Source organism: Cynoglossus semilaevis, chromosome 14 (genome assembly GCF_000523025.1).
Source record: "Cynoglossus semilaevis isolate Cse_v1.0 chromosome 14, Cse_v1.0, whole genome shotgun sequence".
NCBI classification, from domain to species: domain Eukaryota; kingdom Metazoa; phylum Chordata; class Actinopteri; order Pleuronectiformes; family Cynoglossidae; genus Cynoglossus; species Cynoglossus semilaevis.
Window position 1 is genome coordinate 109,886 of NC_024320.1, and position 24,479 is coordinate 134,364.

Here is a 24,479-nt window from a genome sequence, read left to right on the forward strand (position 1 = left end):
CGGGGGGGGGGGGGGCCACCGCCCGCGGCTGCCTCGGCTCTGGTGTCCGCGTCAGCGTCACCGCCTGCGCCGCTGCGGCCGAGGGGGAAAAAAAACCACCTGCAGCCGGCGGCAGTTAATAATGAAATAGGGAAAATGCAAAAGAACATCTAAAAAAAAAGAAAAAAGTTACTTCGGTTTTTGTAAATTCCAGCCCTGAGTCCTCGGAGTTGAAATTCAGCTTGACTGAGTTTTCGTTCTAGAAAATCGACACCAACTTCTCTGGAATTCTAGCAGGTTCTTTTGTCCGAAGTGGTTCCGGAACCAGGTGACGTTTCCTCTCGGCTGTAGTTTTTCCTGTGTTTTTATTCCCAATAGCTACAGTGTGAAGGAGGAGCACAGCTGCAGGTCCACGACCTCCTCTCCTCAGCAGCTCGTCTCTCCTCCACAGATGCTTGGAGGTAACTGATCAACAGCGACTCGAACTGTCCTCTGCCAGGAAGTGACGTAACAGCGCACAGCCAATCAGTGCGCAGGAGGACGTCAATTCAAGACGCAATTAATTAAGATCTATATTTATATCCAGATGGGAACAGATAAAGAAAAAAAAGAATTGAAAAAAAAAAAGTATACTTTCTGAACTCTTCCTCTCATTTTTTAATCCAGTTGTGGTTGATTTGAAATTTTAGGGGGAAAAAATCAACGAGAAATAAACAAATCAAATTGCAACCCAATCGTTTTGAAAAATATTTAAATTCATATAATTTGAAAAAGTAATATCAAAGGGATGGCAATCTATCTATGTTAATCTTAGGAATAAATTAAAATAATATAGCATCAAAATAACTAGCATTCAAATACAATATACAGCGCACTTAAAAACATTTTATAAAAGTTAAGCTTTTTATGCATAAAAAGTGTCATTTCAATAAGACTGTGAGTTCAGCTGGTTATTAAAATTGGTCATTTTGTTTGATTTATTTTTGGTTGCAGGTCAGCAGCTGAACTGTCAGTGCAAATGACAGTTAAATCTCTGCTCTGAACTGGACCAGGAGAATCCTGTTCTGATTAATTGCCACAAAAGATTTGAATTTTCCTTCATATCTGTACAAATATGTGAAGAAACAGAGTCAGTGAAGCATCAGACACAGGGGCTGATGGGAAAAGTGGAGACAGTCCTAAGCCTTATTTCACATGAATCAAAACAAACCAAGGCACTGAAATACAAACAGAGAGTCTGAATAATGAACCAGTAAAATTCACAGTCTCATCAGAAGTCAAACAGAAGATTCTGGAGCTTCTTAGAAGACACCCACACACACACACGTACATTTTCTCACAACACAACACTGACCAATTGATCCACGTCTAAAAATAACTCCATGTGTTTGATTGATTATTTCCAGTTGAGGAGGAAGCAGGAGCAGAGCTGCTGCTTAGCTATTCATGCACTCACAGAGCATTTACACACACTCACAACATCAACCCTGATGATACGCAGACAGAAGACGCCGGACATCAGCTTGAGCCTCTGTCCTGGAGCAGAACCCTCTGTAGATCTACGGTTCAGAGCTGTTCATAATATAAAATACTGGTAGAGTGGAGTTGATGGAGACGAGTGTCAGCTGTGATTGATGAAGTACCGCAGGGGTGTACTGCAACGCGAGCTTAGTGCCTTAACAAGGTATGTTGAGTTTAAAGCCAGGCTCTTCTGTGCTAAAAAGGTGGCTCTCTCTTTTAACCTGGCAAGATCGCCATGGTAACTTACACTTATGTAGGGAAGGTTGTAGACGCAGCTCAGGTAGCCTCTCTTAGCTCCTCCCCCTTACAGGTGTAGCATATACAGTAGGGCCTCAAAATGACCAGGTTATGTTCAGAGTTTCAGCTTAAAGCGGCTACAAAAGGACACTAGGTATTGATGCGTAGTGATCACAAATCAAAGTACAGACCGACTCTGTGTGTAGGCATGCACAGTGGGATGGAAACAGCGGTGATTTCTGATGTGTTTCTCACTCAACCTTCATGAAATAATTAAATTTGTGATGCAGCAAGCGAGAAGAAGAAGAAGAAGAAGAAGAAGAAGAAGAAGAAGAAGAAGAAAGAAGGAGGAGGAGGACTCTTGTTGTCCCCTTCATTGAAAGAACGCTACAGACATGGGTTTGGACCAGGGAAGTAATTATTATTTTTAAAAAAGTAAAAGCACCAAAATGACAAACTTAAATAAATGAAAGTCCGGCCAGGGTATCAGGAACCAAAAAAATAAATGTTTCTTATTTTGTTTCTTATTCCGACTTTAAAATCCGAGGTTTTTATAGAACTATAAATCTCACTGTTGCCCCCTGTTGTTTATCAACACAACATGTCCAGGAAAGTCAATAAAACACGACCAGAACAACGAGAACTGACTGAGGTTTTTTTCACCGGTTTTTGATGGAACTCCTCTACCAACGCAGGAGGTTTCTACTGAGAGAAACAGCTGCAGGCAAGAAATAAAGCCTGAAACACACACACACACACACACAGAGATACACAACTATCCCACCCTGAGGTAAACCTGAGAAAAACACACACTCGTCCGATTCTGTAAAAAGGATTTGGGATTATGTTTGGAGTCTGAACCATCTGTCTGCAGACGTTAATCCTCAAACTGCATCTGTAATAGGATTAATGATGGAATCACTCCATCAGTATTTGTGTGTGTGTGTGTGTATTCGACCACTGATGCAGATTAACTTAAATTAAATATTTTTTTTCCCCTGAGTATATTTCACTACAGATCAGACTTCTCATTGTTACAGTTTTAAGCTTTTATGGCTTTTTTTTTTACTATCAAATAAACAACAATAATAAAGTGTAACTCTCGGACTGGAGTCCCCATCTGTGAAATTCCAGAATTCTGTATTATATAAACTAATGCTTAGGCTGTCCTCAGTTCTGATCTCAAACATGGATCAACAATGCACACACACATACGTTCATTTGTATCCAGTGGTTTTCAATTATTTTCTGTCATGCTCCCCCCTTTGGGACAAAAATGTGTTCACGCCCTCCCAACTTACATCCCTGCAAATTGAAATACTATCTAGAACCTGATAACGTGTATATTTTTATCTGTACAAACCACTGTATGAGTTGCTGCCACCTAGTGACTGGAGGCTTGTTATGACTCAAGAATTACAGCAGTAGTGCACTTATGTCCAGCGTGCCATATTTCATTGGACCTCAGAGAGTCTCATCCAAAGAACAACACCGTGAACTGATGTGACTGAGGTGAGTTTAAATGTTTCTGATCAGTCACGACTGAAGGAGAAAAAAAACAGGATTCTTAAATGCAAATGTTTGTCTTTAATTGCGCACAACAGCAGTGAAAGATCGTCATCATCATCATCATCAACACCTCAACATCACCATCCTCCTCACTATCGTCACCATCATTATCACCAACATCATCATCACGATTACATCACCAACATCATCACCATCATCCTCCTCACAATCGTCAACCAGCATTAAACTAAACTTATCTTTATTTGTCATTGTGACACAGCACAGCACAGCACACCATGCACAACGAAATTTAACCTCTGCATTTAACCCATCACCAAGTGAACAGTGGGCAGCCATGGTCGGCGCCCGGGGAGCAGTGCTTGAGGACGATGCCATGCTCAGTGCATCTCAGTGGCAACCTGGCAGTTGGTGGATTCGAACCTGGGGCCTTCCGGACCGAAGTCCGCTTCCTTTTCATCATCACCATCATCCTCCTCACAATCGTCAACCTGCATTATCACCATCATCATCACCAGTCCATTGGAAACAAGTTTGACTGAAAAAAAGAAAAGAAACAAAAACCAGAGAAAGACCAAAAACCTTCTTCTAAAGAATTCACAGAGAACTTATTCAAACATAATGTTTTTAATTCATGTCATATCTACAAAAATACTCCGTTTTTATTCATGTCATATCTACAAAAATACTCCCAAGTACACGCCACACCATGATGCAGCAGCAGTTCAATGAAGAGGGTTGATGTTTTTTCAGTAGTAACGGACTAAAGCGACTCAGACAGTTCTTAACAGCAGCAGGACATGAACTGAGGCCTGGAGAACAAGAAGTCCATCAAGAAGTCCGTCATCGAATTTCCATTTTTGTTCCATGTTCCAGAGCAGCTTCAAGGTTCTAACGTGGTAGTTAAGTTTTGTTTCTATCCATACACTTGTAGAAAAACTCTACCAAAGTCTGGCGTTCTGCATGTTCTGCTGAAAGACTTGAATTGTTAACTTTGACCTGAACAAATCAAAAGGTAACAAAGGTCAGCTTTAACCCCCACACTTACCCAAACGTAACTAGTTCTTCATAGACAGGCATTTAACTCAGGATGAAGTGCATGACATTTGACCACGTTTCTTTTCTTTACTTCATTTAATGAGGCATGTGCAAAAGTGCAATGTTGGTTCTTCATGACCTAGAACTGCGGGTGGAACGTTGCATCGCTGCCCTCTGCAGTCTAACTGTAACTCTGGTCTTGGAGCCAGGAGTAAAAGTGATCCCTGAACTGACAGACCAGAGCCGGGACACAAGTGCAAACAGGTCATGACTCCGAGCAGTACCACACAAAGTTATGTACTTTTCAAATATATTTACAACTTCTTGGAATGGAGGTTGAGTGATTTTGACAGAATTCTACTTGTGCTCCTCCAGATTTTTTTTTTTTGTAGCTTAAGAAAAAAAAAAAAACTCCCTGAAGGCACCAGGATTCACATATTTTACAAAACCCTGCCAGTCACCCAGATATTGAACCACGACCATGAGGTCCCATGTGGTTCCAAAGAGAACCAAACCAAAAATCCTTCCTATGGTAGAGACCAGCTCTGACAAAAGATCTGACCAGGAGAATCCTTCATGTCCACAGCAGCAGTTAGTGAGGTCATTTTGGAGGAGGGGGCCAGATAGGCAGAGGGTGGGCCTCGGTGTTGAAGATGTACTTGTCCAAGCTGAGCAGCTCCATGTCGTCAGAGAACAGAAGGAACAGGTACTTCAATGTCTCGCCTAAGAAGAAACTCTCCATCTTGTCCCGAGGACCAGGGTTGACGGGGTCGCGAACGTTGTTGATAGAGGTGTAACCTCCACTGGAGACCTGCAGGAGAAGAAGAGGAGGAGGAGTACCTCAGACTACAGGCAGACACTCGGGACACGTCCATGCGATGTATTCGAAAGACCACCAAGTCTGAACTTCATGTCTTATTTCTTCAGACATGGAAGAAACAGTGAAGTGAGAGAGACGTCACAGCGGTGGTGGTGGTGGAGACACCAATGACGGAGCTCCTCAGTGGAGAGAACAAGTCGCAGCAGCACGCTGCTCCAATACTAAGCCAACTTCAAAATAGAAGTGTGTTTATATTTTAGTTTAATGACACCAAATGTTGCTGCTGATTAGGAGTGGTGTCCTTCTGCGTTCTGGTCTGTTGATTTTACTGTGTGGTTTTACTTTTATTGTTTGTGACATTTAAGGTTAACTTAATGTGTTTTTACTTTCATTGTTTGTGACATTTAAGGTTAACTTAATGATGGAACTGATGATAATCATTGTAATGATAATTATAATGATTATAACATTTATATGTTAATAATTGACTCTGTCCTATTGTCACTCTCTATTAACAACTATTTTAGTGGAAACAGAAGTATAACTGTTACAAACACTGGTATTTACTAGGCTTTAACACAAATATATCAACCAAACAAGCAAGTGTGTGTGTGTGTACCTTTGTGTACTTGTTGAAGCTCTGCAATATTTCCCAGCCCCACTCTCTGTACTTCCTGTCCTTGGTGAATCTGTACATGTAGAAGAGACTCTCCACCGTCTCTGGACGCAGCAGATTGTGTCTGTCTGCACTCTGAGGTCACACAGAGGTCGGGAACACCAAGGTTAGATTCACGAGCTCAATTTAAAACCAAACTCCAGTGACACTTGCTTTGAGTTGTTTAAGGTTAAAAGGTTTCTGGTCCACAGTACAAACACAGTCATAGCAGAAGAGAGATTTGTTTGAATTAGAAATGATGCATTAATGAATTCGTTATCTCAGCGATTTTATTATTTATTTTACGATTGTAAATGTCTGTAATTCTATGGCTTCTTTGTAAAAGTCTGTTGCTTACTTCTGCGACACTCACAGGAACCTGAAAAGAAGATAATTAACCTTTCGCGAAAACCCTCTGCCCCAAACTTAGCAATCTTTTTTTGTGCTTCACCTCCCTCAGGGTCGTTTGGTACTGAACATAGACTGGTTATGCTGCTTCGTGATAAAAGACCCATTTTTCTGCTGATACCTCTTTTTTTAATGTTATGATTAATGGGCCTCCAATAGAATATGGCTCGCTGGACACAAGTGTACCACTGCTGTAATGCTTGAATGATAACAAGCCTCCAGTCACTAGGTGGCAGCAACTCATACAGTGGTTTGTACTGATAAAAATATACATGTTATAAGGTTCTCAATAGGATTTCAATACGCGGGGGTGTGGGTCGAAGGGGAGTGGAGGGGGCCTGAAAATAAGTTAAGTTAACAGTAAATATTTTATTTATATATATTTTTTTTATATTTCATTTTATATACTAAGTTTGAATTGATCAACAGATTTTCCGTAAAAAGTGTGATTAATCACGATTAATTGTATGACGAAAAAAGATGAAGAAAAAACAGGTCATTCTAATTAAATAAAAAATTTAATTAGAATTAAATTAGAGACGCAGGAGCTGCTGCTCCACTACACCAGTAGGAGGCACTGATATTCGGGTCCAAAATAAAAACACCTCAACACTGAAGCTACTGAATGACATTTTTAACTCACCACTGGGGGCAGCAGTTTGTTAACTTAAATTTCTGTTTGTTTTTATAAAAAAATGTGGTTTTTGTCCAATGGACTGCGGTGGAAGAGGAAGAGTTTTATGATGTCAAAACTGTGTAGTTTCAAGTTGAAAGCAAGGTAATGAAGCCTGAAGCCAAAATTCAAGCGGTTGGAACACAGTGTTTAGCATAATTTAGACAGGGTTGTGCTAATGTTTGAGGGGCCACAATGAACGGTTGAAAGCGCTGTATCAGGTACACAGGCCTGAGTTTTCCAAGGTCTAGCAGGATTCGATTTTTAGATTTGAATGAAACAACATTAAACTTTTTTTTTTAAGTATCTAATCGTTGACTTTGGGTTAGAAAACACAAATACATGGACTTACCTTGACATAAACATCACTTGTGTCACTGGCCTGCAGGTTGAAGTGTGCGATCTCTGGGCTCAGCCCAGTCTCCATCTGTTTGTACATCTGATGACACGTCTCCATCAGCTGCACCGCCAGGTCCATGTGGTCTCCAGGGAGACCGTTGTGGAATCCCAGAGCTAGGGTTCCAGGTAGAAAACAGACCAAGTGATCCTGGTGAAGAGGAGAACAAGGCTGAGCTTAGATTTTAGTGTCAGATATAAAAGTTCTGGTTTCACATCTTCACAACGTCACATGCTCGCAGCACTGACCATCTTGGGGTTGAAGCGGTTGTGAGACAGCTCTCCAACAAAAGTCAGTTTACTGGGACCCGTCTGTCTGATCAGGTGTTTCTTCACTCCATCCACAGCCTGGAGGTAGTCCTCCAACAGGCTGTACACACAGACACACACACAGAGAGATATGACATAGTCACCTTGATACACCAACACATGCAGTACATGTGGCTCCGTTGGTTCTCTAAAGGTCTACGTACTGGTCTTCAGTTTTTCCTCCCTGCAGCCACTGTTTCAGCAGATACTCATAGTAACTGTCTGCTCTGGCCCCCAGTGTGAAAACCCCTCTGTGGCTGAACTGACCACTGTTGGTGTTGATGAACATCGGTACCAGGCCGTCGTGTTTCCCTGGCAGCTTATGGACCAGTTTGGTCACCTCGTTCACGACCTCCTGAGAATTCAAACACATTACATTTTTCAAATTATTTTTTACGGATTTTTTTATTTTTTATTATTGTCTTTATTTGAAATTACCTCCAGACAAAATTAAAATGTAAAAATATTATTATACATATATGTCGTGAATGCATTGGCACAAGGGTTACAGCTGGGTATACATATTTGAATATGAATATACATATACAGCAGATAAAGTAGACAAGTATTGAACACATCGGTCTTCTTATTAATTAGAATTGTAAAGGTGCTCTTGTCATGACATTTCCACCAGATGTTGGTGACAACCTATATTTACTGAGAAAAATGGTGGGGTGCTCAAAATGTATTTTACTTGCTGTATCTGCTGTGTATATGTATATATATATATATATATATGTGTGTATATATATATATATATGTATATATGTATATATATGTATATATGTGTATATATGTATATATATATATATGTATATATGTATATATGTGTATATATGTATATATATATGTATATATATATATATATATATGTATATGTATGTATATGTATATATATGTATATATATGTATATATATGTATATATATGTATATATGTGTATATATATATATGTGTATATATATATATATATATGTATATGTATGTATATGTATATATATGTATATATGTGTATATATATATATATACATATATATATATATATAAAAACTACTCTGACACTGAAGTCAAAGTCAAGTCGACGAGCAGCTTAACGACGTCATCACATTGGCAGAGGAACTACAGGCACGTCCATTGACGATCATGTGACTCTCCATTCTTTACTTTTGTATAATTTGTTACTGGAAAAAAAACTCGACGATCACATTTCCAGACACTGTTTTGTCTTGAAGCTCCTGTTAAGATGGCGGCTTCACTTGACAAGTGATGATAATATATAGTTGTACAATTCAAGACAACTTCAGACTGTGTCAGTTTCCAGACCTGGTACTGAGGGTCCTGGGTGAGGCGGCTCAGCTCCCTGAACTCCAGCTGGATGCTGGTCACCTCAGCTAACGTACTGTCTGTGGTCCAGCGAGGAGGGTGAGCTGTTCCTTTTCCAATGTTGACATCAGAATAGGGGATCTTTGAGGGGGTCTTGAAGGCCGGCATCAGTCTGGAGCCCAAGTCTTTCTTTGAAGGGAGCAGGAGATCAAAAACACACAAACATCACACTTTTAGAAGGATGTTAAAGCTGCTGTGTTCAACTTTTGAAGCTTAGTGGACATACCAACACTAACCCACCCTAATCCTAACCCAACAACACTAACTAACCCTGACCCACCAAATCTAACAAATCCCCACTCCAACTCTAACTAACCCTTACTCCAACTTTAACTCAAACTAACTCTCTTGCTTTCTCTAACTCTGACTAACTCTAATGCTAACTAACTCTAACAACCCTTGTGCTAACCATATCTGATTAACTAACGCTTACTAACTCTATCTCTAGCTCTAACACTGATTCTAACTCCAACAAACTCCAATTACTCCTAACACTAACTCTCAGTATAACTAACTCTAGTTTTCATGAAACAGACTGAAAATGCTCAAAAGAAAAGAAAACATCATAACAAAACTTCAGCCAAAACACAAGAAAATTTGATAAAAGTTTCCAAAACAGTACTTAAAATTGGACAATAAAATTTGCCAAATCATAGCTTAAACAGTTAGCTTAACCCCAATTTTCTGAATGAACCATCTTTGACACTGATGTCGGAGTGAAACCAACTTTAAACCTTTCATTTTGTTTGACGTTTTATATCTGTGTTGTGCAGAAACTCACAGCCTTTTCCAGAAAGATTTGCTGTCCCGTCAGATGAAACGTGCTCAGCAGACTGCCCAGGATTCTGATGGTGGTCTCAAACAGATTCACATCCACGTTCCTGTCGAAGGACAGCTCCTTCTCTACCCACTGCTTGGCCTCCTCAAACTCTAAGTTGAATCAGACCAGAGTCCGAACGTGAGACACAGAAAGAGAAGACGAAGACATCCATTGGGGTGTAAGATTTGGGGAGTGCTTCAGGTACAACACCTTCTTTGAGTCCCATGATCCACATGGTGTCCAGGGAGTCGATGAGGGTCAGACCCAGTCCAAACCACTCTCCGAAGGTCTTTGATATTGGCTTGAGCTCATCGTGGCCCCAGGCGTAGCTCTTGTAACCCTTCCATGCGTGTCTGAAGGCGTCTCGTACCACCTCCAGTCTGTCCACTAGTCAACACAGAGACACAGAGGACTGAGTAAGAACTGAAGGCCTGGTCAGAGTAAAGGTCTTTTGCAGTCGTCGTTTGCTGCAGGGAGAAGCTGTGAGCAGTGATTAAAGTCAGAGACACGGTCACATGATCCTGTCCCTGAGCAGACAGACTGAGGAGTTCAGAGAGTGAATTAAAAAAAAGAATCCTCACTTTAAAGATCATACAGCAGCCTAAGGAAAAAAAACTCGATCCATGAACCTTTATTCAGGAACCCCACAAGTTCTAACCTGCTGTCTAAATTTAGAAAAAAAAGTCTTTATGTGTAAAAATAAAAGTTCTTATTGTCTTAGTTCATTGTCTGATCCCTCTAAAAGAAATACAAACCACAGAGTGGTACTGAACAGTACTGAACACCCTGACAGTACACACTCTCTTTGTGTTCTAAGCACAACTGATGACTTCCTCTATGAAATATTCAGGTTACAGGGTTCAGGATTACATCAATGCCCTAAAGGAGGTAATCAACACTACTCAACATGACAATATATAATATAATACAATATGATGTAATGTAATACAATATACTGAAATATAATAATTAATAGTTAAATAAAAACTCACCACCCTGACCTGAGGTCGAAGCCTCCACTGACACAAACTGGGAGTTGAGTTGAGTATTACAGGATGGACACAAATTATGTGTATATACTCTGTATTAGAGTAACAACTAGTGGATGGAGGGGGGGAATTATTATTAGATTTCAGTGCACGTTGTTCGGCACATGCACAAAAGTATGTTTGATCTGATCTTCCATTTCGGGAATCTTTGAAAATCCCAGATCACCTCCTCTCCTCCATGTCTCAGTCTGCTCTCAGAGAATGTCTTCTCTTTCCAATTCTGGAGGGTGACCGGGTCACAGCTTGCTTCTTTGTCTGGTCTTAGGACTGAAATACACTTCCTTCAAACGTTTCTTCAAAGAAATGCAAAATAAAACCTCAGAGGGTTCTAGATCCAAACCCCTTGATGAGCTTCAGTCATTTAACAGGTTTCTTATTTGAGTTTGATTAAAAAATGTAGCAGTTGATCAGATTTAAAAACCTTCCTTTTTGAAGGTTCAGTTAAAAACTTTTAAAAACCTTTGGACCGATACTTGATATCTGTGTATTTCTGCACAGACACACACCTATGTGCTTACATGTGACTTTAAAGATGAAGTGGGTGTGGTGACATCACCAGACAGTGTTGTTGACTGAAAGTCTTAGGACTGGTGAGAAAATAATAACTCACGTAGAACAAACACAGTTTCTTTAACAACTCTGTCTTCTTGACTCAGTCTGAACGTCGCGACATCCTCTTGGCACCTAAGGTCATTTCACCAAGCAGCTGTTTTATGGATCCATCATGAAGATATAGCTGAAGTCAGAGTGGGGTCCCAGTTCTCAGAACAACTTTGTAGCTATTGTGAGTCAAAAGTTTGGACCAACCTTCCAATAAGTCAGAAGGGGGCGCTGCGGCTTCTTTACCATCAGCAGAGGGTGGAACCTCTGTGACCTGCTCGGCCTCAATCATGGCTCCTCTCCAGCTGCTGGAACAGAAGGGAAAAGTCAGTAAATCCGACTTGACAGCTGTCTGTGGCTGAAGGAACGTCGTCCTTGTCTGAGCAGAAACATTCCGTCTGCTCTTCTTTGTCTCAAATAAACAGATCACCTGACAACCTTCTTCTCTGTGCCCTCGCCCTGTCCTCCGTCTCCTCCACCCTTGGCACCTGTGTCAGACATGTTGCCGTCTCTGTGCAGACCCGCTGGACCTCTGCTACTCTCAACAGGTCGTTTCTGTGAAGAAAAAAAACAGCTACGACTAAAAGGTGGTAAAAGAAACAAATATTGAAGGTGAACAAACATGTGACCATGAAAAAAAACCATATGGCTCCAAAATAAGTTTCTGATAAAAAAAATTGTCATCACACCCGTGGAAGTCTCAATCATCAAAACATATTTCAAAACAACTGCTGACCCTTAATTGGAGGTCGAGCCAACATTGGCACATTTGGTCCTCTGGGTTCTGCAAAATCATCCGGAGTATTCACCGGTCCCACACGTGGACCTGCCACAGGAGCAGGACCTTCAGCAGCAGCTGGACCCAGTACAGGATTGACCCCTGGAGGCAGATCTCTGTGCTGCAGCCAGTGTTCACTGTCAGACAGGCCTGTACAAAACAACAACAAAGAGAGGGGATGGGGGGAGGAATAGACTTGGTTAATGGACCAAACATAATATTTGACAATGTCTTCATGTGATGGTGGAGGAAACTCAGACTGACTGGAGGTTGTGGTTGGAGCTGTTTACCTGCCCACTGCTCTGTGATGCTGGGAAACAAAAGAGCTCCGATAATGAGCAACGGAGCGAGAAGGAAGAGGATGAGGCTTCGCTGGAGTCGAGACAGCTGCTTCCACTTCTACAGACGCATCGTCAGGAGAGGACATAGAGGACAAAAAGAGAAAAAAATACATATTGCACTTTACTTCAACAGAACACGGCAATTTCCACAAGGTACAACAAGGATCCAGCTGAAAGGCCATTCATTTCTGGCCCTAGTTTTAAAATGAAACCTGGAGGAAACCTGGGATCAAACTGTTAATATTTCTTCCTTGTAAGGCAAGGACCACTTCTTTCACAAGCTGGCCAAAGATATAGCATAAAATGTCTCATTTGTTTCATAATACAGACCACATGCTGCTGCAGCAACACAGTCACCTACAGCCTGTTGTATAGTTATGTTTTAAAACATTTAGGTACTATATGTCATGGTTCAATAGCTCCATAGTCAAAGTTCATACTCACCCTCCAGCAAGACTGCCGGCGGTGTTTGCCGTTGTTGTAGCAGTGACTGTGAGGGTCTCTGACTGTCACGGAGATGTATTCTTTTCGAGAAGGTGTATACATCTCTAATCAGGAACAGAAATGACTGTAGATGATGGAAGCTGTTTGAAGAAAAAAAAAAAAAAAACAACCGTGTGTGTGTGTTCACTACTTTCTGGAGGGATTCATACTGTAGCTCTGCTTCAAATTGTTCTTACCACAATTGGGACTCTGAGTCAAGAGAATAGGTTTGAAAACAGGAGACTTAATGTTGCTCACATGAAACCAAATTTATTTAAAATGTTATCATTTTAATAACAAAATGTAATATCTTATGGTGTAGGATTCATAACAAGAAACTAAAAGGCAAGTGCACCTCAGAGTGAGTCAAAACAAATGTCTAGGACTGTATGTTGTTGAGCTGCGCAACATTTATTAAGTGTGTTGCATCATATTTAATCGATAACCGATACTCACGATTGCAATAATAGTCGTGTTGCTTAAATAGCGATAACATTTTTCAGTCATGATTCAAAAACACGCACCTGTGTCCGTTCACCTCCGTCACAGCAACGTTAAACCTTTTTGACAGCTACAAATGTTAGCCAACATTAGCTTGCTGTTGTGGTCCGCTGTAAATGAACGACAGGGGGCGCCTCCAAACACGTAAACATGAAAAACAGGCCAAGGAAGAAAAACGAAAATTTGACGTTCAAAACCGTTTTAACCAACAGATAAACCGCAGTAAGAGTTAGCCACAGTTAGCATCATTCCAAAGAAATATGCAGGAAATAACCTGTGGGCGGGACTGTGCGTCATGTGACGTGTCCACGTGCAAGGCGTAGTGTGGTGCATTTAAGTACTAGCTATATAGTCGGAAAAACGAGAGAGAGAGAGAAAAAGTAACACATTAAAAAAATTCACAGACAACAAGAGCAATGCAGTGTAATCGTCCTGCATAAAAGCGGCCTGTTGTTGGGAACAGGGCTAAATTTGCTATTGCTGCGTTCAATATGAATTGGACATTACAGTTCCGGAAAAATGTGATATAATGTAAAACTTTAATAAACATACACAAAAGTTAACTATCGGGCTACACAGAAATATTTGCTAGCATTTTAAATATTTTTTTTAGTATTACAACAATCCAATAAGACGAGTGATGATTGTTAATGAGTTCTTGTCTCAATTTCCGCTTAGTATTTACTTACCCAGTTAAGGTGGTTTCCTAATCTGTGTAGGAAAACACTTTGACCAAATGTGTCCTATCGTTATATTCGTCACATCCTTGTCCATTTATCATGCTGGGACCTGGAAAACTTTGTTTTTGTACATATAATAACTTTAGTAATTCATTATTCTACCATTGTTTCCATCACAAGGCTTTCTTGTATTTGATGTCAGCATTAGTCTTATAATGAAAACATAGACAGAATCAAATAAAATTAGTTTATTGAACTTGATTTTTATTGTGCCACAGAATATATGTTCTGTGTTCATCACCAGTTTGTTTGATGTTTTTGACATTATAGTCACTTAAACTCTTGAATTTCATGTTGACTGCTTTCAGTCGGTGATGTTAACGGAACCACGAGGTCATGTTCCTCAGTAATGTCTTCTGTTTTCAACAGAGCTGACTCATATCATACGACGCAGATGTCCAGCATGTCATTTGACAGATTGCAGCAAACTAACAATGATTTGTCTTAGTCAACTAAGGCCATCACGTGGATGGAAACAGGATACGAGGAAACGTAAATATACACAATAAACACAAAACTAGAGACAGGGAGATGAGTTCATAGATGAAGACTTGTGATGAGGTTGACGTTAAAGGTGATGTGTTTCATTTGTTGTTGTGTTTTTGTTTGCTTTTTGTTTTTTTTTTACAGTTTAAAGAGGCAGGTAATATGAAGCTAAGAACACACTCCCTGAGAAGTTACTGTTTCCACTGCACCACTGCTGACTGTGGCTCTGAGACACAAATGCTGAAATCCAGATTCTGTTGAGAAGCTACGAGGCCGTGAGCACTTTCTCTGGACACAAGCACTTCTCTGATTAGATGAAGTACCGGTGAGTTCAACGTCCAGGAGCAATTACTCAGTGTAGAGCAGGAACTGTAGGACCGGGCACTTTTTCTTCTTCCATCAGAAAAGTGCTGGTGACTCTGGTGCTTTCACTTCACGGCTGAAAAGATGTAAAAGACCTTTACAGTACACTAAAACAAATAATTACAGTGTTGCTCTGTGGGCAGACACGTTTGTTTTACAAGACAATAACAGAAGTGAACTGAATTAATCCTTCAATCTGAGTCTGCACCCTGACGATAAAGGGATAATTCAGGATTTTTGTAGTGGCAATATACTGACAAAAAAAAGAAGAAAAAGAAACAGATAAAGATAACAAGACACCTCCCCTCCCACAGCAAAAAAAGTTAATCAAAGACGCAGTTGATTAATTAAGACATTTTATATCGATGGGGATTACAGGAAATGACCCATGGGGGGTGTTTTTTTTTTTTTAAACCAAACCAATTCCATTTTTATTTATCTACTGATTAGCTTAAAAATGCGTCAACATTGTGCTTTCCTTGAAGGACCAAAACAGGATCTCACTGTTTTATTTCAGTGCCGACACTGACTGTGGCTGAATCTTCAGAAGTCAACGAGTCACTACGTCCAAGTAAAAGCTGTAGTTTTATTTTATAAAGGACATTTTGTCATCTTTGTTTTTTTAAAATATTTTGTGTTGCTCTTTCTCACAGTCTTATATAAAGCAGAACTGTCTGTTTCGTAGTGGGCTTATTAATGTCTTTCCCTTGACGTGTCCATCTGGATTTCTAATCTTGGCAACTATAAAACATCCAACTGTTCCAGCATACTATAGAACCAGGATTCTAAACTATTCCTGTCCTGTTACTGCTAAACATAAACTGACCGACACCACATATAATATAATGTACCTGAGATGTGAAGTACAATATTAAGAAAGAGCACTGTACTACTGATAGGACTGTATGTACTGCAAATTTACATGTCTGACTTTTTTTGAATTATTGTATTTGATTAGCACCAGATATGAGAAATTAACCAATGAGAGGACAGGAGCTGTATTCCCGTCCAGGACACATTGTTAAAACCACACTCGATGTTTTTTGGCAGCTGGATCTGCGTGTGACACCGACACAATTAACTTTCTCTGAGGTTCTTGTGTGAACATCACCTTAACAAAAGGAAAGAGCAGCACTGTCTCTGAGATGAACAAGGTTGAAGAAAAAAACCTGAACTATCCCTTTAGAGCGATGAACAAGGTTGAAGAAAAAAAACCTGAACTATCCCTTTAGAGCCACTGAAATGGCCTGCTCTTACAAACGAGCCCCGAATATATAACAAAAAGGTTACAAAAAAAAAGTACATTTTTAAATTATTCATTGTGAGATAAATGTCTCTGTAAACAGATGTGACTTCTCTGTGAGGACAAGCCCTGGTGTCCTCCTAGAGTCACCGATGAGGAGTCACTCAGTCAACATGATACAAGAGGAAGAGAAGGAAGAACCGTTTTCCTTTTTTCCCCGCTCTCCTCTCCGTGTCCAAGGTGTGTGTCCCTGGACAATGTGAGTCTTCTGGGGCGACACACTCTTTGGCACCTCTAGCTGAAACACACTGGACCCACAGTGAAGCCAAAGGGATAGGTGTCGCTGTTTCCTCCTGACATTAGAGCCAAGTCTCTGAGAGGAAGGAGGTGAAGGTCCTCAAACTCAAACACAGACTCCTGAAGGTTGGAAACAGCGCCCTCTGCAGGCTGGAACATAAGATTGACATCATACAGCGTATTTGTTCATTATTATTAGTTTATTATAGGGTGAAGAGCGTGAGATACGCACCACACAGTCTTTGAGAGAACCCAGAAAACTCTGCTTCCTGGTGTCAGTGAGGAATTTGACGTCTCTGTCTGTCTCACCCAGTTCGTGTCCCGGGTGGCAGGAGTAGGTCACCTTCTGGATCGCGGTGCTGCTGTGTAACTTCAGGAACCTCATCTGGACCACATTAGCTCCTGGATAGTAGAACTGAGCAGGAATAGGAGAATGTTCACTTGATGAACTGTACCATCTTCAGCGCCAGCGTCCGTAGAGACGTTGACATCACGTCAAACAGCAGTGATTTGATTTAGACTGAGTCAAAGCTGATTTATGAACTGTCACTGAGTTCACACATTCACACTCATTATCTACACTATGAGGTTCACGCGGTCCATCAACACTGTCTTTCAACATGTGAACGTGGGATGAAAGTCACATGGATGTTTGTGGAGGATGAATCCTCCACAAACTGTATGAATCTGATTGTTTTAATGACTTCAGAATGGATGGATATCCTTTTACCTTTTCCTCCACAAACTGCATGAATCTGATTGTTTTAATGACTTCAGTGATGTCACGTTCATCAGCCAATCAGCAGAATGACTCACCTGAAAGCCCTCCTCCATCTGACTAAGCCACTCAAACGTTCCGTCCTCTGACATCTCCTTCATCCAAGCTTTAATTGGCAGCTGTGGAAAAAAAACATGTTTGATTTGTAACAGACGAGCACATTCATGAATACAAATACTGCTTTTCCAGAGTGCAACAGCATATTCAGAGTCATGTGTCTGTAATAAATAATAATATAGTATAAAGTCTGAGAAATGACAGATTAACGTCTGGTCATGGACCAATGATGATTTACTCCTGAGCGTCCCTTCAGACCTCAGCTGACCTGGACTCTGTTTCACTGGTGTTCCTTCTGTTTTTCACTGACAGCAGCAGCATCTGATGCTGCTGAGAAACTGCTGTCACTGCAGACCCAGAGTTGGCCTCAGTTCTTCTACAAACAAACTTCAAAGATGCAATGTTTCGCCTTAAAGTTTTGCGCTGACGTTTGAAGTACCTGTGAATCCCGAGGGTGGAGGCAGGTCTGGACAGAGATGGAGGAAAAGCTGCAGTATACCAGCAGAGCGTCAGCAACACTGCCCTGGTTTGGATCAATGTAGTACATTCCTGCAGAGACCAGCGTGAACGAGAAGAGAGTTCAGTTTCAGAGGTTTGGGTCTGCGGGACAAACCAGCCTCACCTTAATAAACACTGGTACATCAGTGTTCTGTTTGCAAAGGTGAACTTTATATAATATTTTATAAAGCTGAAACTTCAGTAAATCCACTACTACTACTATAAACCTACCGCTGCTGTACTCAGGGCGACACAGCCACAGCTCAAGACAGGTCGTGGCTGGATGCTCTTTACTGCCATCTGGAGGATCCAGCAGCAGGCGCAGTTCCTGCTGCAGAGAGTCCAGCACAGTCTGGATCAGAGGGTAGTTGGGTTTGTCTGACAGGTACATCAGGTCCTAAACAGGGAGGACAAATACAACACAGTAAAAGATGGAGAGAAATGTCATGTCATTGCTTCACTATGATATTCTACACTCTACTGGGACTAAGGTTAAAAAAAACCAACAAAAAAACAAACAAACCCAAAATACTTGCCTTGAGTTGAGTCAGAGTAATGTTCAGTGATACTCCAGGAGGTCCAGGAACACCTGGAGGTCCCTAGAACAAGAGTTTGAACAAAAACAAGTCTAATAAACGTTCAAATATATATATATATGTATATATATATATACAGTATATACATATATACACATATATATGTATATATACAGTATATTGTATGTATATAAATACACTGTATAGTAGTATAAGTACTGCTAACCTTAGCTGCATTACTCGTACTGCAGTAATAGTAGTAGTAACAGTACTACAGTAGCAGTAAGGAGACATTCAGTGATGTCACTCTGAGGTTGTCCCGGACCAACTCTTGAATCTAAATGGCAGTGTTTGACTGAATTATTGTTAGATTTTGGACACAGTTTTACCTGGTCCTGACATGATGGTCTGTTCTCACACTCACACTCACACTCCGTCCAACTTTGAAATCCTTTCCTGATTTAAGTTTGGTGTTTTGATATGGGGATATGTTAATTGAATTATTATGTTCTTCTGAATGATCGTACAGTTCATCTTCCTCAACCAAAGTTGATTAGAGTTTCATGAGACCACGTCTCAAGTCTTTAACTATCGGAGAATTCACGTTTTGTTTCACACCGCAGAGCAAAACTTCTCATTTGTGGAATTGCTTCAGGGACTCACCGGGAGGCCCTTCCTTCCAGGTTGACCAGGAGAACCAGGGTACCCTTTCAAACCCTGGAAACCAATGAGAACAAGTGAGTCTGCTTCATTAAGATCCAAACATCAACTACAGCCACATGAACATGAAGATTCTTTACACAATTCAACTGCTTTATTAGGAAGAAACTACAGCTTAATAATAAATAATCAATAATCAGGTGAGTGTCAGTTAATGATTTCATACCTTTAATCCAAACAGACCCTGAGGGGGAGGCGGAGGGGGGGAAGAGAAAACATTAAGGTGACATTTACTGTGGTGTAAAGTATTTAAGTGACTAAAACAGGCGTGGGCAAACTTTATGACTCGCCGGCCACAAATATAATATATAAATAAATGACATAGCGGTGCTTTGGCCCAGGGGCAATGTCTCTGTCAATGTTGTGGAAGCCCAGGGTTCACCTCCTGGGCAAGATCGAATCCTGGTTAGGGTGGTTGGTACTTTCCAGTAGGTTGGTTTAGGGGAATTGGTACGGTGCGATGTGATTTGGTTGGCGGTCATAGAGACCGCTGCCCCCGCAACCCGGTAACAGATAAGCGGATGAAAATGGATGGATGGAAAATGGATAAATTACATATATAATTTGGAAAAGTTTGGTGGGCCAGATTAAAAAGCTGAACCAGCCGCATCTGACCCCTGGGCCTTAGTTTGCCCATGCCTGGACTAAAGAGTAAGAGTACAAATAATTTGACACTTGCTGCAGATGGAATTAAAAATTGTCATAATAATGTTAATTGAAAACTTACAGGCAGACCAGGCATCCCTGGTTGACCTCTTGGCCCTGAGGGACCGATACTCCCCTGAATGAACAGAACATATACGGTCATTAAACTTCAACGTCCCAAGTATCATCTCATCAAGTAGATAAAGTTCCATCCTAATTCCAATCCTAAATGGAGAGATGTGTGGAACCTGTTCTCCCTTTGGGCCACCTGGACCTGGTAATCCAACAGAACCACGGACTCCCTGAAATGGAACACACCGTGATTATTATAAGGTAGGTTTTGGTTTCTTGTGGATGAAGCAGGAAAAAACGTCCAGTTTTCTATATCAAACTTGAAAAATATCAACTATCTCTACCTTTGTGCCATCACCTCCAGGTGGTCCTGGCACTCCCATGTCACCCTTTTCTCCCTGTTAATATTAACGATCAGTTAAACTTGATAAAAGTTTCACGTTGCAACTCAGTTAGTATCATTACTAGTCCTTAAATTCTGTTGAATTAAAGTCAAAGTCACTCTGAATTCTATTAAATATTTCCTTTGGTATATATATTTATGTGAATATATATAAACATATATATATACAGTACATATACGAATATATATTAAAAAGGATTTATTTTTTGTTACCTCTTTTCCTTTTTCACCGTTTTCTCCTGACTCTCCACGTGACCCAGGGATTCCCTGGTGACAGACAAACCAGGTTTAGATGAGAGAATGTGGAAATCAGGAAATCAGCAGAATGTGTGTAAAGTGGACTAATACATGGACTTACAATAAGACCTGGCCAACCATGGACACCCTCTGGTCCTGTTTCGCCTTTTTCTCCCTGAATGACATCACATGCTATCACCAAACAACACGACCGACTGTAGCAGACGTTGAAGAACTCTGAGCTTCACCGTTCTCACCTTTGGTCCTCTCTCTCCTCGTGTTCCTCGAAGTCCAGCCCTCCCCCGTTTACCCTGCGGAAGAGTGCGTCATGTTTTAATGACAAAAGACACACGCACACACAGTTGATGACAACATTAACAAACTTTTATCTTAAACTTAACCTTAAAGATAAATATATAAAAACGAACAACTTGGTATTACAACTACAGTTGGTCCTCCAGAATGACTATACACAAGCTCAGGTAGAAATCATTGTAATGTTTACCTGTATTTGTTCTATAGGAAGCAATGGAATAGTTAGCACAGATATAATGAAGATAAATAACATCAGTTTGATCAAATATTTTTTACTTACCAGACCATAGGCTGCTAATTATTTCACACGCTTTGAACCCTGCGGCTTAAACAATGATGCGGCTAATTTATGGATTTTTACAAGCTAACAAAATTCATACCGCTAGCGATCAATGATTATTTTGGTAGGCTACTGTGTGTTATACTAGTAGCGTATGTCTCTCAGTGAATGTATGTGGGCGTAAATGTGCGTGGGGCGTGTGCGAGAGAGAACGGTATCTGAAGTTGAGAGCAGTCTGAGCCCCTGTCATGTTGAAGCGTGAGTTGGTTATACAGGAGCTGTTAAAACTTTGTTTATGTTCTGTTGTTGACCCCAACTTCACTGTTTCTCTTTACCTCTGCTGTTGACAAGCACAAAGTGAAGGGAGTTAGCCTCAAAGCTAATGTTAGCTTCAGCCCTGGAGCAGGTCAAGTCTGCCCTGTGTATCCCTACTACGGTTGGGGCTCTGAGGCAGAAAAGAGCTAAAGTGTAACCAGCCAAAAGAAATCTTTCTGTGTAAATATCCCATGTTACAAGGTGGACACCTGTGGTTTATAGAGAAGTGCGGCCTTTGTATGTACAATTATATTTTTCTTTTTAAATTTAGTGGGTGTGTCTTATATTCAGGTGCACTTAATAGTACAGAAATGACGGTATTTTTTAATTTTAAGAACAATGTTCTTACCCTCCTGCCAGTCAGACCAGGCCTCCCTGGAGATCCACTCAGACCATCATCCCCCTGTGAGAAAACAAACTGGTTCAGACTGACACAAGGTGACATCATTAACATTATTAACACAGGTCTACTTCATAGTCAGTCACTAATCTCAGCAGGATATGACTGCCCTTCCTCAAAACAGACCCATTCTACTGCGGTACCTGCAGACTGAAGGATCATTTATGTAATGACTGCCATTAACACCCAACCTTCCTGGGACTTAATATTAAAATCATTTTACCTTCTCTCCATTTTCACCTGGTTTCCCCTCAGACCCTGGTTTGCCTGGTTCTCCCTGTGAAACACAACAACAATGTTCATAGAAAAACGACTGACTTCCTTCATCTATAACACTGTGCACACATGACAAGTCCCAAAGAGTCCAAGAGATTCAAATGATGAAATCGTACTCACATCTGCGCCCATTGCACCTGGAGGACCCTGTGGTCCCATCTCCCCAGGAGGCCCCTACAAAAACATGCAGTGTCAGCAGTGTTGAGGAAAGTTAGCATTAGAAATGCTGGATTCAGCTGCAGCCGTTGTTTCAGTTTTTTTACCTCCAACCCTGGGAGAGCTGGAGGACCTTGAACTCCAGAGAGACCCTCCTCCCCCTGCAGAGGGGATCAATATAATTAAGTCAGACCTATGGATATTTGCACACAGCCAAATGCAAATAGTACTAATATATGCAGTATATATTAATACGGAGTGTGCTTACCTCATCATATTTAGAATTTTATGTCTAGACCAGTCAACACTGACCTGCTCTCCAGGTGGACCTGGAGCACCGGGGTCTCCCTTTAGTCCAGGTGGGCCTAGTTCCCCTTTATTCCCCTGGTCTCCTTGTGGACCCGCTAGTCCTGCTGGTCCCTATCATGAAGGTGGCACATCGAACGTAAAGGTAAAATGATAGTTATAACATCAACCAATTTGACAATTAAATTAAAGTTGAGTCGACGGGTAGTTAATGACATTGTTACATTGACACTGACAGAAGAGGAACAACAGAGACACATATATCAGCTCTGGTCACATGTTCACATCTCCAGTCACTCCATTCAGTATTCAGGTCTTGGTGACAGTTTCATCATCCAGGACAGACAGAAGGATCTGTTCTGATTATGTAGCTGCTCCAGCATTACATCAGAGGAATTCCGCTACAGTCATTTCAAAGTGTCAACTTTGTTGTTTTGGTTTGTTTTTGTTTGATGCACCACTGGGACAGCTCTTCCTTCAGAGCGTCTGTTACTAAAGACTGCTCTTCCTTCAGAGCGTCTGTTACTAATGACGGACTGCTTCATGTGTTCTTGTGTAACTTTTCCTTAACGTTAATGCCCATTTATGAAGTGATTATGACTGCTGAGGATATAATATCTGTGTGAGCCAATCAGAGCTAGAGAGTACGTTGGCATACACACAGAAAAACGCCTCCCATGGATGTGTCACTCTTGATGATGTTTTACTCACAGTCGGTCCAACTCTTCCTGTGTCTCCTTTAACACCACGGACACCCTTGATTCCCTGTAAGTGTCACCAAAGTCAAGGTTATAATTACAGAACATATTAGGTGCTGTCTGAAGGATGTTTACTGGACATCAGTTCACCTGTGGTCCACCTGGACCAGGTGGCCCAATAGGTCCTAAAGTCCCAGACTCCCCCTAAAGAAATGAATGAAAAAGAACTACTCCATGAAATAAATCTGGTTAAAGTCTAACAGCAACTGTCATAATAAGCGTAACACATTTTTATACCTTCTGACCCTGAGGACCATCCGGTCCAACAGGTCCAGGTGGGCCGGTGCTTCCCTAAAAACACAGAGAATTAAAAAGAAAATCTAGTTTTTTGGGTCACTGTCGAAACAAGACGAACTGAAACCAAAGACATGAATGTCAGAAGGTCAGGTCAAAGACAAAGACAGGACGATGCCACTCACCTGTAAACCAGCCAGACCGGCAGGACCTAATTTACCCATCAGCCCTGGCTCACCCTGTTCAAAATAGTGATCATTAAGTATATACATTGTCTTGTAATTGACCAGTGCAATATGACTGGACTCATTACAGAGCTACAAGTGAAATGACATAGAATATGAAGTATATTTAGAGATTTCTGATCATAATTAAATATATCAAACAGATCAGTACAAATGTATGACATACATTTGTAAGAAGACATTAGGAATCAAATGTTTACCATGAGCCCAATGTGGCCTTTCTCTCCTTTTGGACCCCTCTCTCCATTGTCTCCAAGGGCTCCCCAGGAGCCTTCATGTCCAGACAGACCAGGAGGCCCCACCTCCCCCTGAGGACAACAACAAAGTTGGCTGTGTCACATCGGGGTAAGATCGCAAAAACACATCACATACTATATGCTGGTCATCACCATTATCATTAACATCAGCATCACCATCAATATCATCATTACTATCATCATCATCATTATTACCACCATCATCATCGTCACCACCATTATTACTACAATCATCATCATCATCATCATCACCATCATTATTATTACCATCTTCATCATCACCATCATTATTATTACTATCATTATCATTATTATTACCATCATCATTATTATTACCATCATCAT

At 40.9% G+C, this 24,479-nt stretch overlaps 2 protein-coding genes across 5 annotated transcripts in view; both read right to left on the reverse strand.

The window, feature by feature from the left end:
• Window positions 1–3,934: 3,934 nt before the first annotated feature.
• Window positions 3,935–13,830, reverse strand: man1b1a (mannosidase, alpha, class 1B, member 1a). 4 transcript variants are annotated; one of them, XM_017038929.2, is made up of 14 exons: window positions 13,541–13,830; window positions 12,978–13,081; window positions 12,483–12,591; window positions 12,152–12,342; window positions 11,845–11,969; window positions 11,622–11,722; window positions 9,976–10,152; window positions 9,727–9,875; window positions 8,886–9,074; window positions 7,728–7,918; window positions 7,504–7,624; window positions 7,211–7,405; window positions 5,742–5,873; window positions 3,935–5,113 (listed from the first exon to the last, which is right to left on the reverse strand). In XM_017038929.2, the coding sequence occupies exons 2-14, from the start codon at window positions 13,077–13,079 to the stop codon at window positions 4,904–4,906; spliced, it is 1,992 nt and encodes a 663-aa protein (XP_016894418.1). In that variant the 5' UTR covers window positions 13,080–13,081; window positions 13,541–13,830; the 3' UTR covers window positions 3,935–4,903. The 4 variants fall into 4 exon arrangements, with proteins under 4 accessions (XP_016894418.1, XP_008322499.1, XP_008322498.1 ...); XM_008324277.3 differs by having other exon boundaries at window positions 11,622–11,719; window positions 12,978–13,117; XM_008324276.3 differs by having other exon boundaries at window positions 12,978–13,117.
• A 1,037-nt stretch (window positions 13,831–14,867) lies between these two features.
• The window catches only part of si:ch211-196i2.1 (collagen alpha-1(III) chain), a 50,538-nt gene continuing 40,926 nt past the window's right edge, over window positions 14,868–24,479 (reverse strand). The window contains exons 44-68 of the mRNA XM_017038312.2: window positions 24,078–24,185; window positions 23,818–23,871; window positions 23,636–23,689; window positions 23,489–23,542; window positions 23,352–23,405; window positions 22,647–22,754; window positions 22,442–22,495; window positions 22,299–22,352; window positions 22,126–22,179; window positions 21,852–21,905; window positions 20,850–20,903; window positions 20,714–20,767; window positions 20,569–20,622; window positions 20,297–20,350; window positions 20,129–20,182; window positions 19,963–20,016; window positions 19,402–19,419; window positions 19,179–19,232; window positions 18,516–18,578; window positions 18,211–18,376; window positions 17,921–18,030; window positions 17,463–17,543; window positions 16,879–17,061; window positions 16,322–16,796; window positions 14,868–16,275 (exon numbers count right to left, since the gene is read on the reverse strand). Coding sequence (XP_016893801.2) covers window positions 16,644–16,796; window positions 16,879–17,061; window positions 17,463–17,543; window positions 17,921–18,030; window positions 18,211–18,376; window positions 18,516–18,578; window positions 19,179–19,232; window positions 19,402–19,419; window positions 19,963–20,016; window positions 20,129–20,182; window positions 20,297–20,350; window positions 20,569–20,622; window positions 20,714–20,767; window positions 20,850–20,903; window positions 21,852–21,905; window positions 22,126–22,179; window positions 22,299–22,352; window positions 22,442–22,495; window positions 22,647–22,754; window positions 23,352–23,405; window positions 23,489–23,542; window positions 23,636–23,689; window positions 23,818–23,871; window positions 24,078–24,185 — 1,800 coding nt within the window. The 3' untranslated portion in view covers window positions 14,868–16,275; window positions 16,322–16,643. The remainder of the gene's footprint in view (window positions 16,276–16,321; window positions 16,797–16,878; window positions 17,062–17,462; window positions 17,544–17,920; window positions 18,031–18,210; window positions 18,377–18,515; window positions 18,579–19,178; window positions 19,233–19,401; window positions 19,420–19,962; window positions 20,017–20,128; window positions 20,183–20,296; window positions 20,351–20,568; window positions 20,623–20,713; window positions 20,768–20,849; window positions 20,904–21,851; window positions 21,906–22,125; window positions 22,180–22,298; window positions 22,353–22,441; window positions 22,496–22,646; window positions 22,755–23,351; window positions 23,406–23,488; window positions 23,543–23,635; window positions 23,690–23,817; window positions 23,872–24,077; window positions 24,186–24,479) is intronic.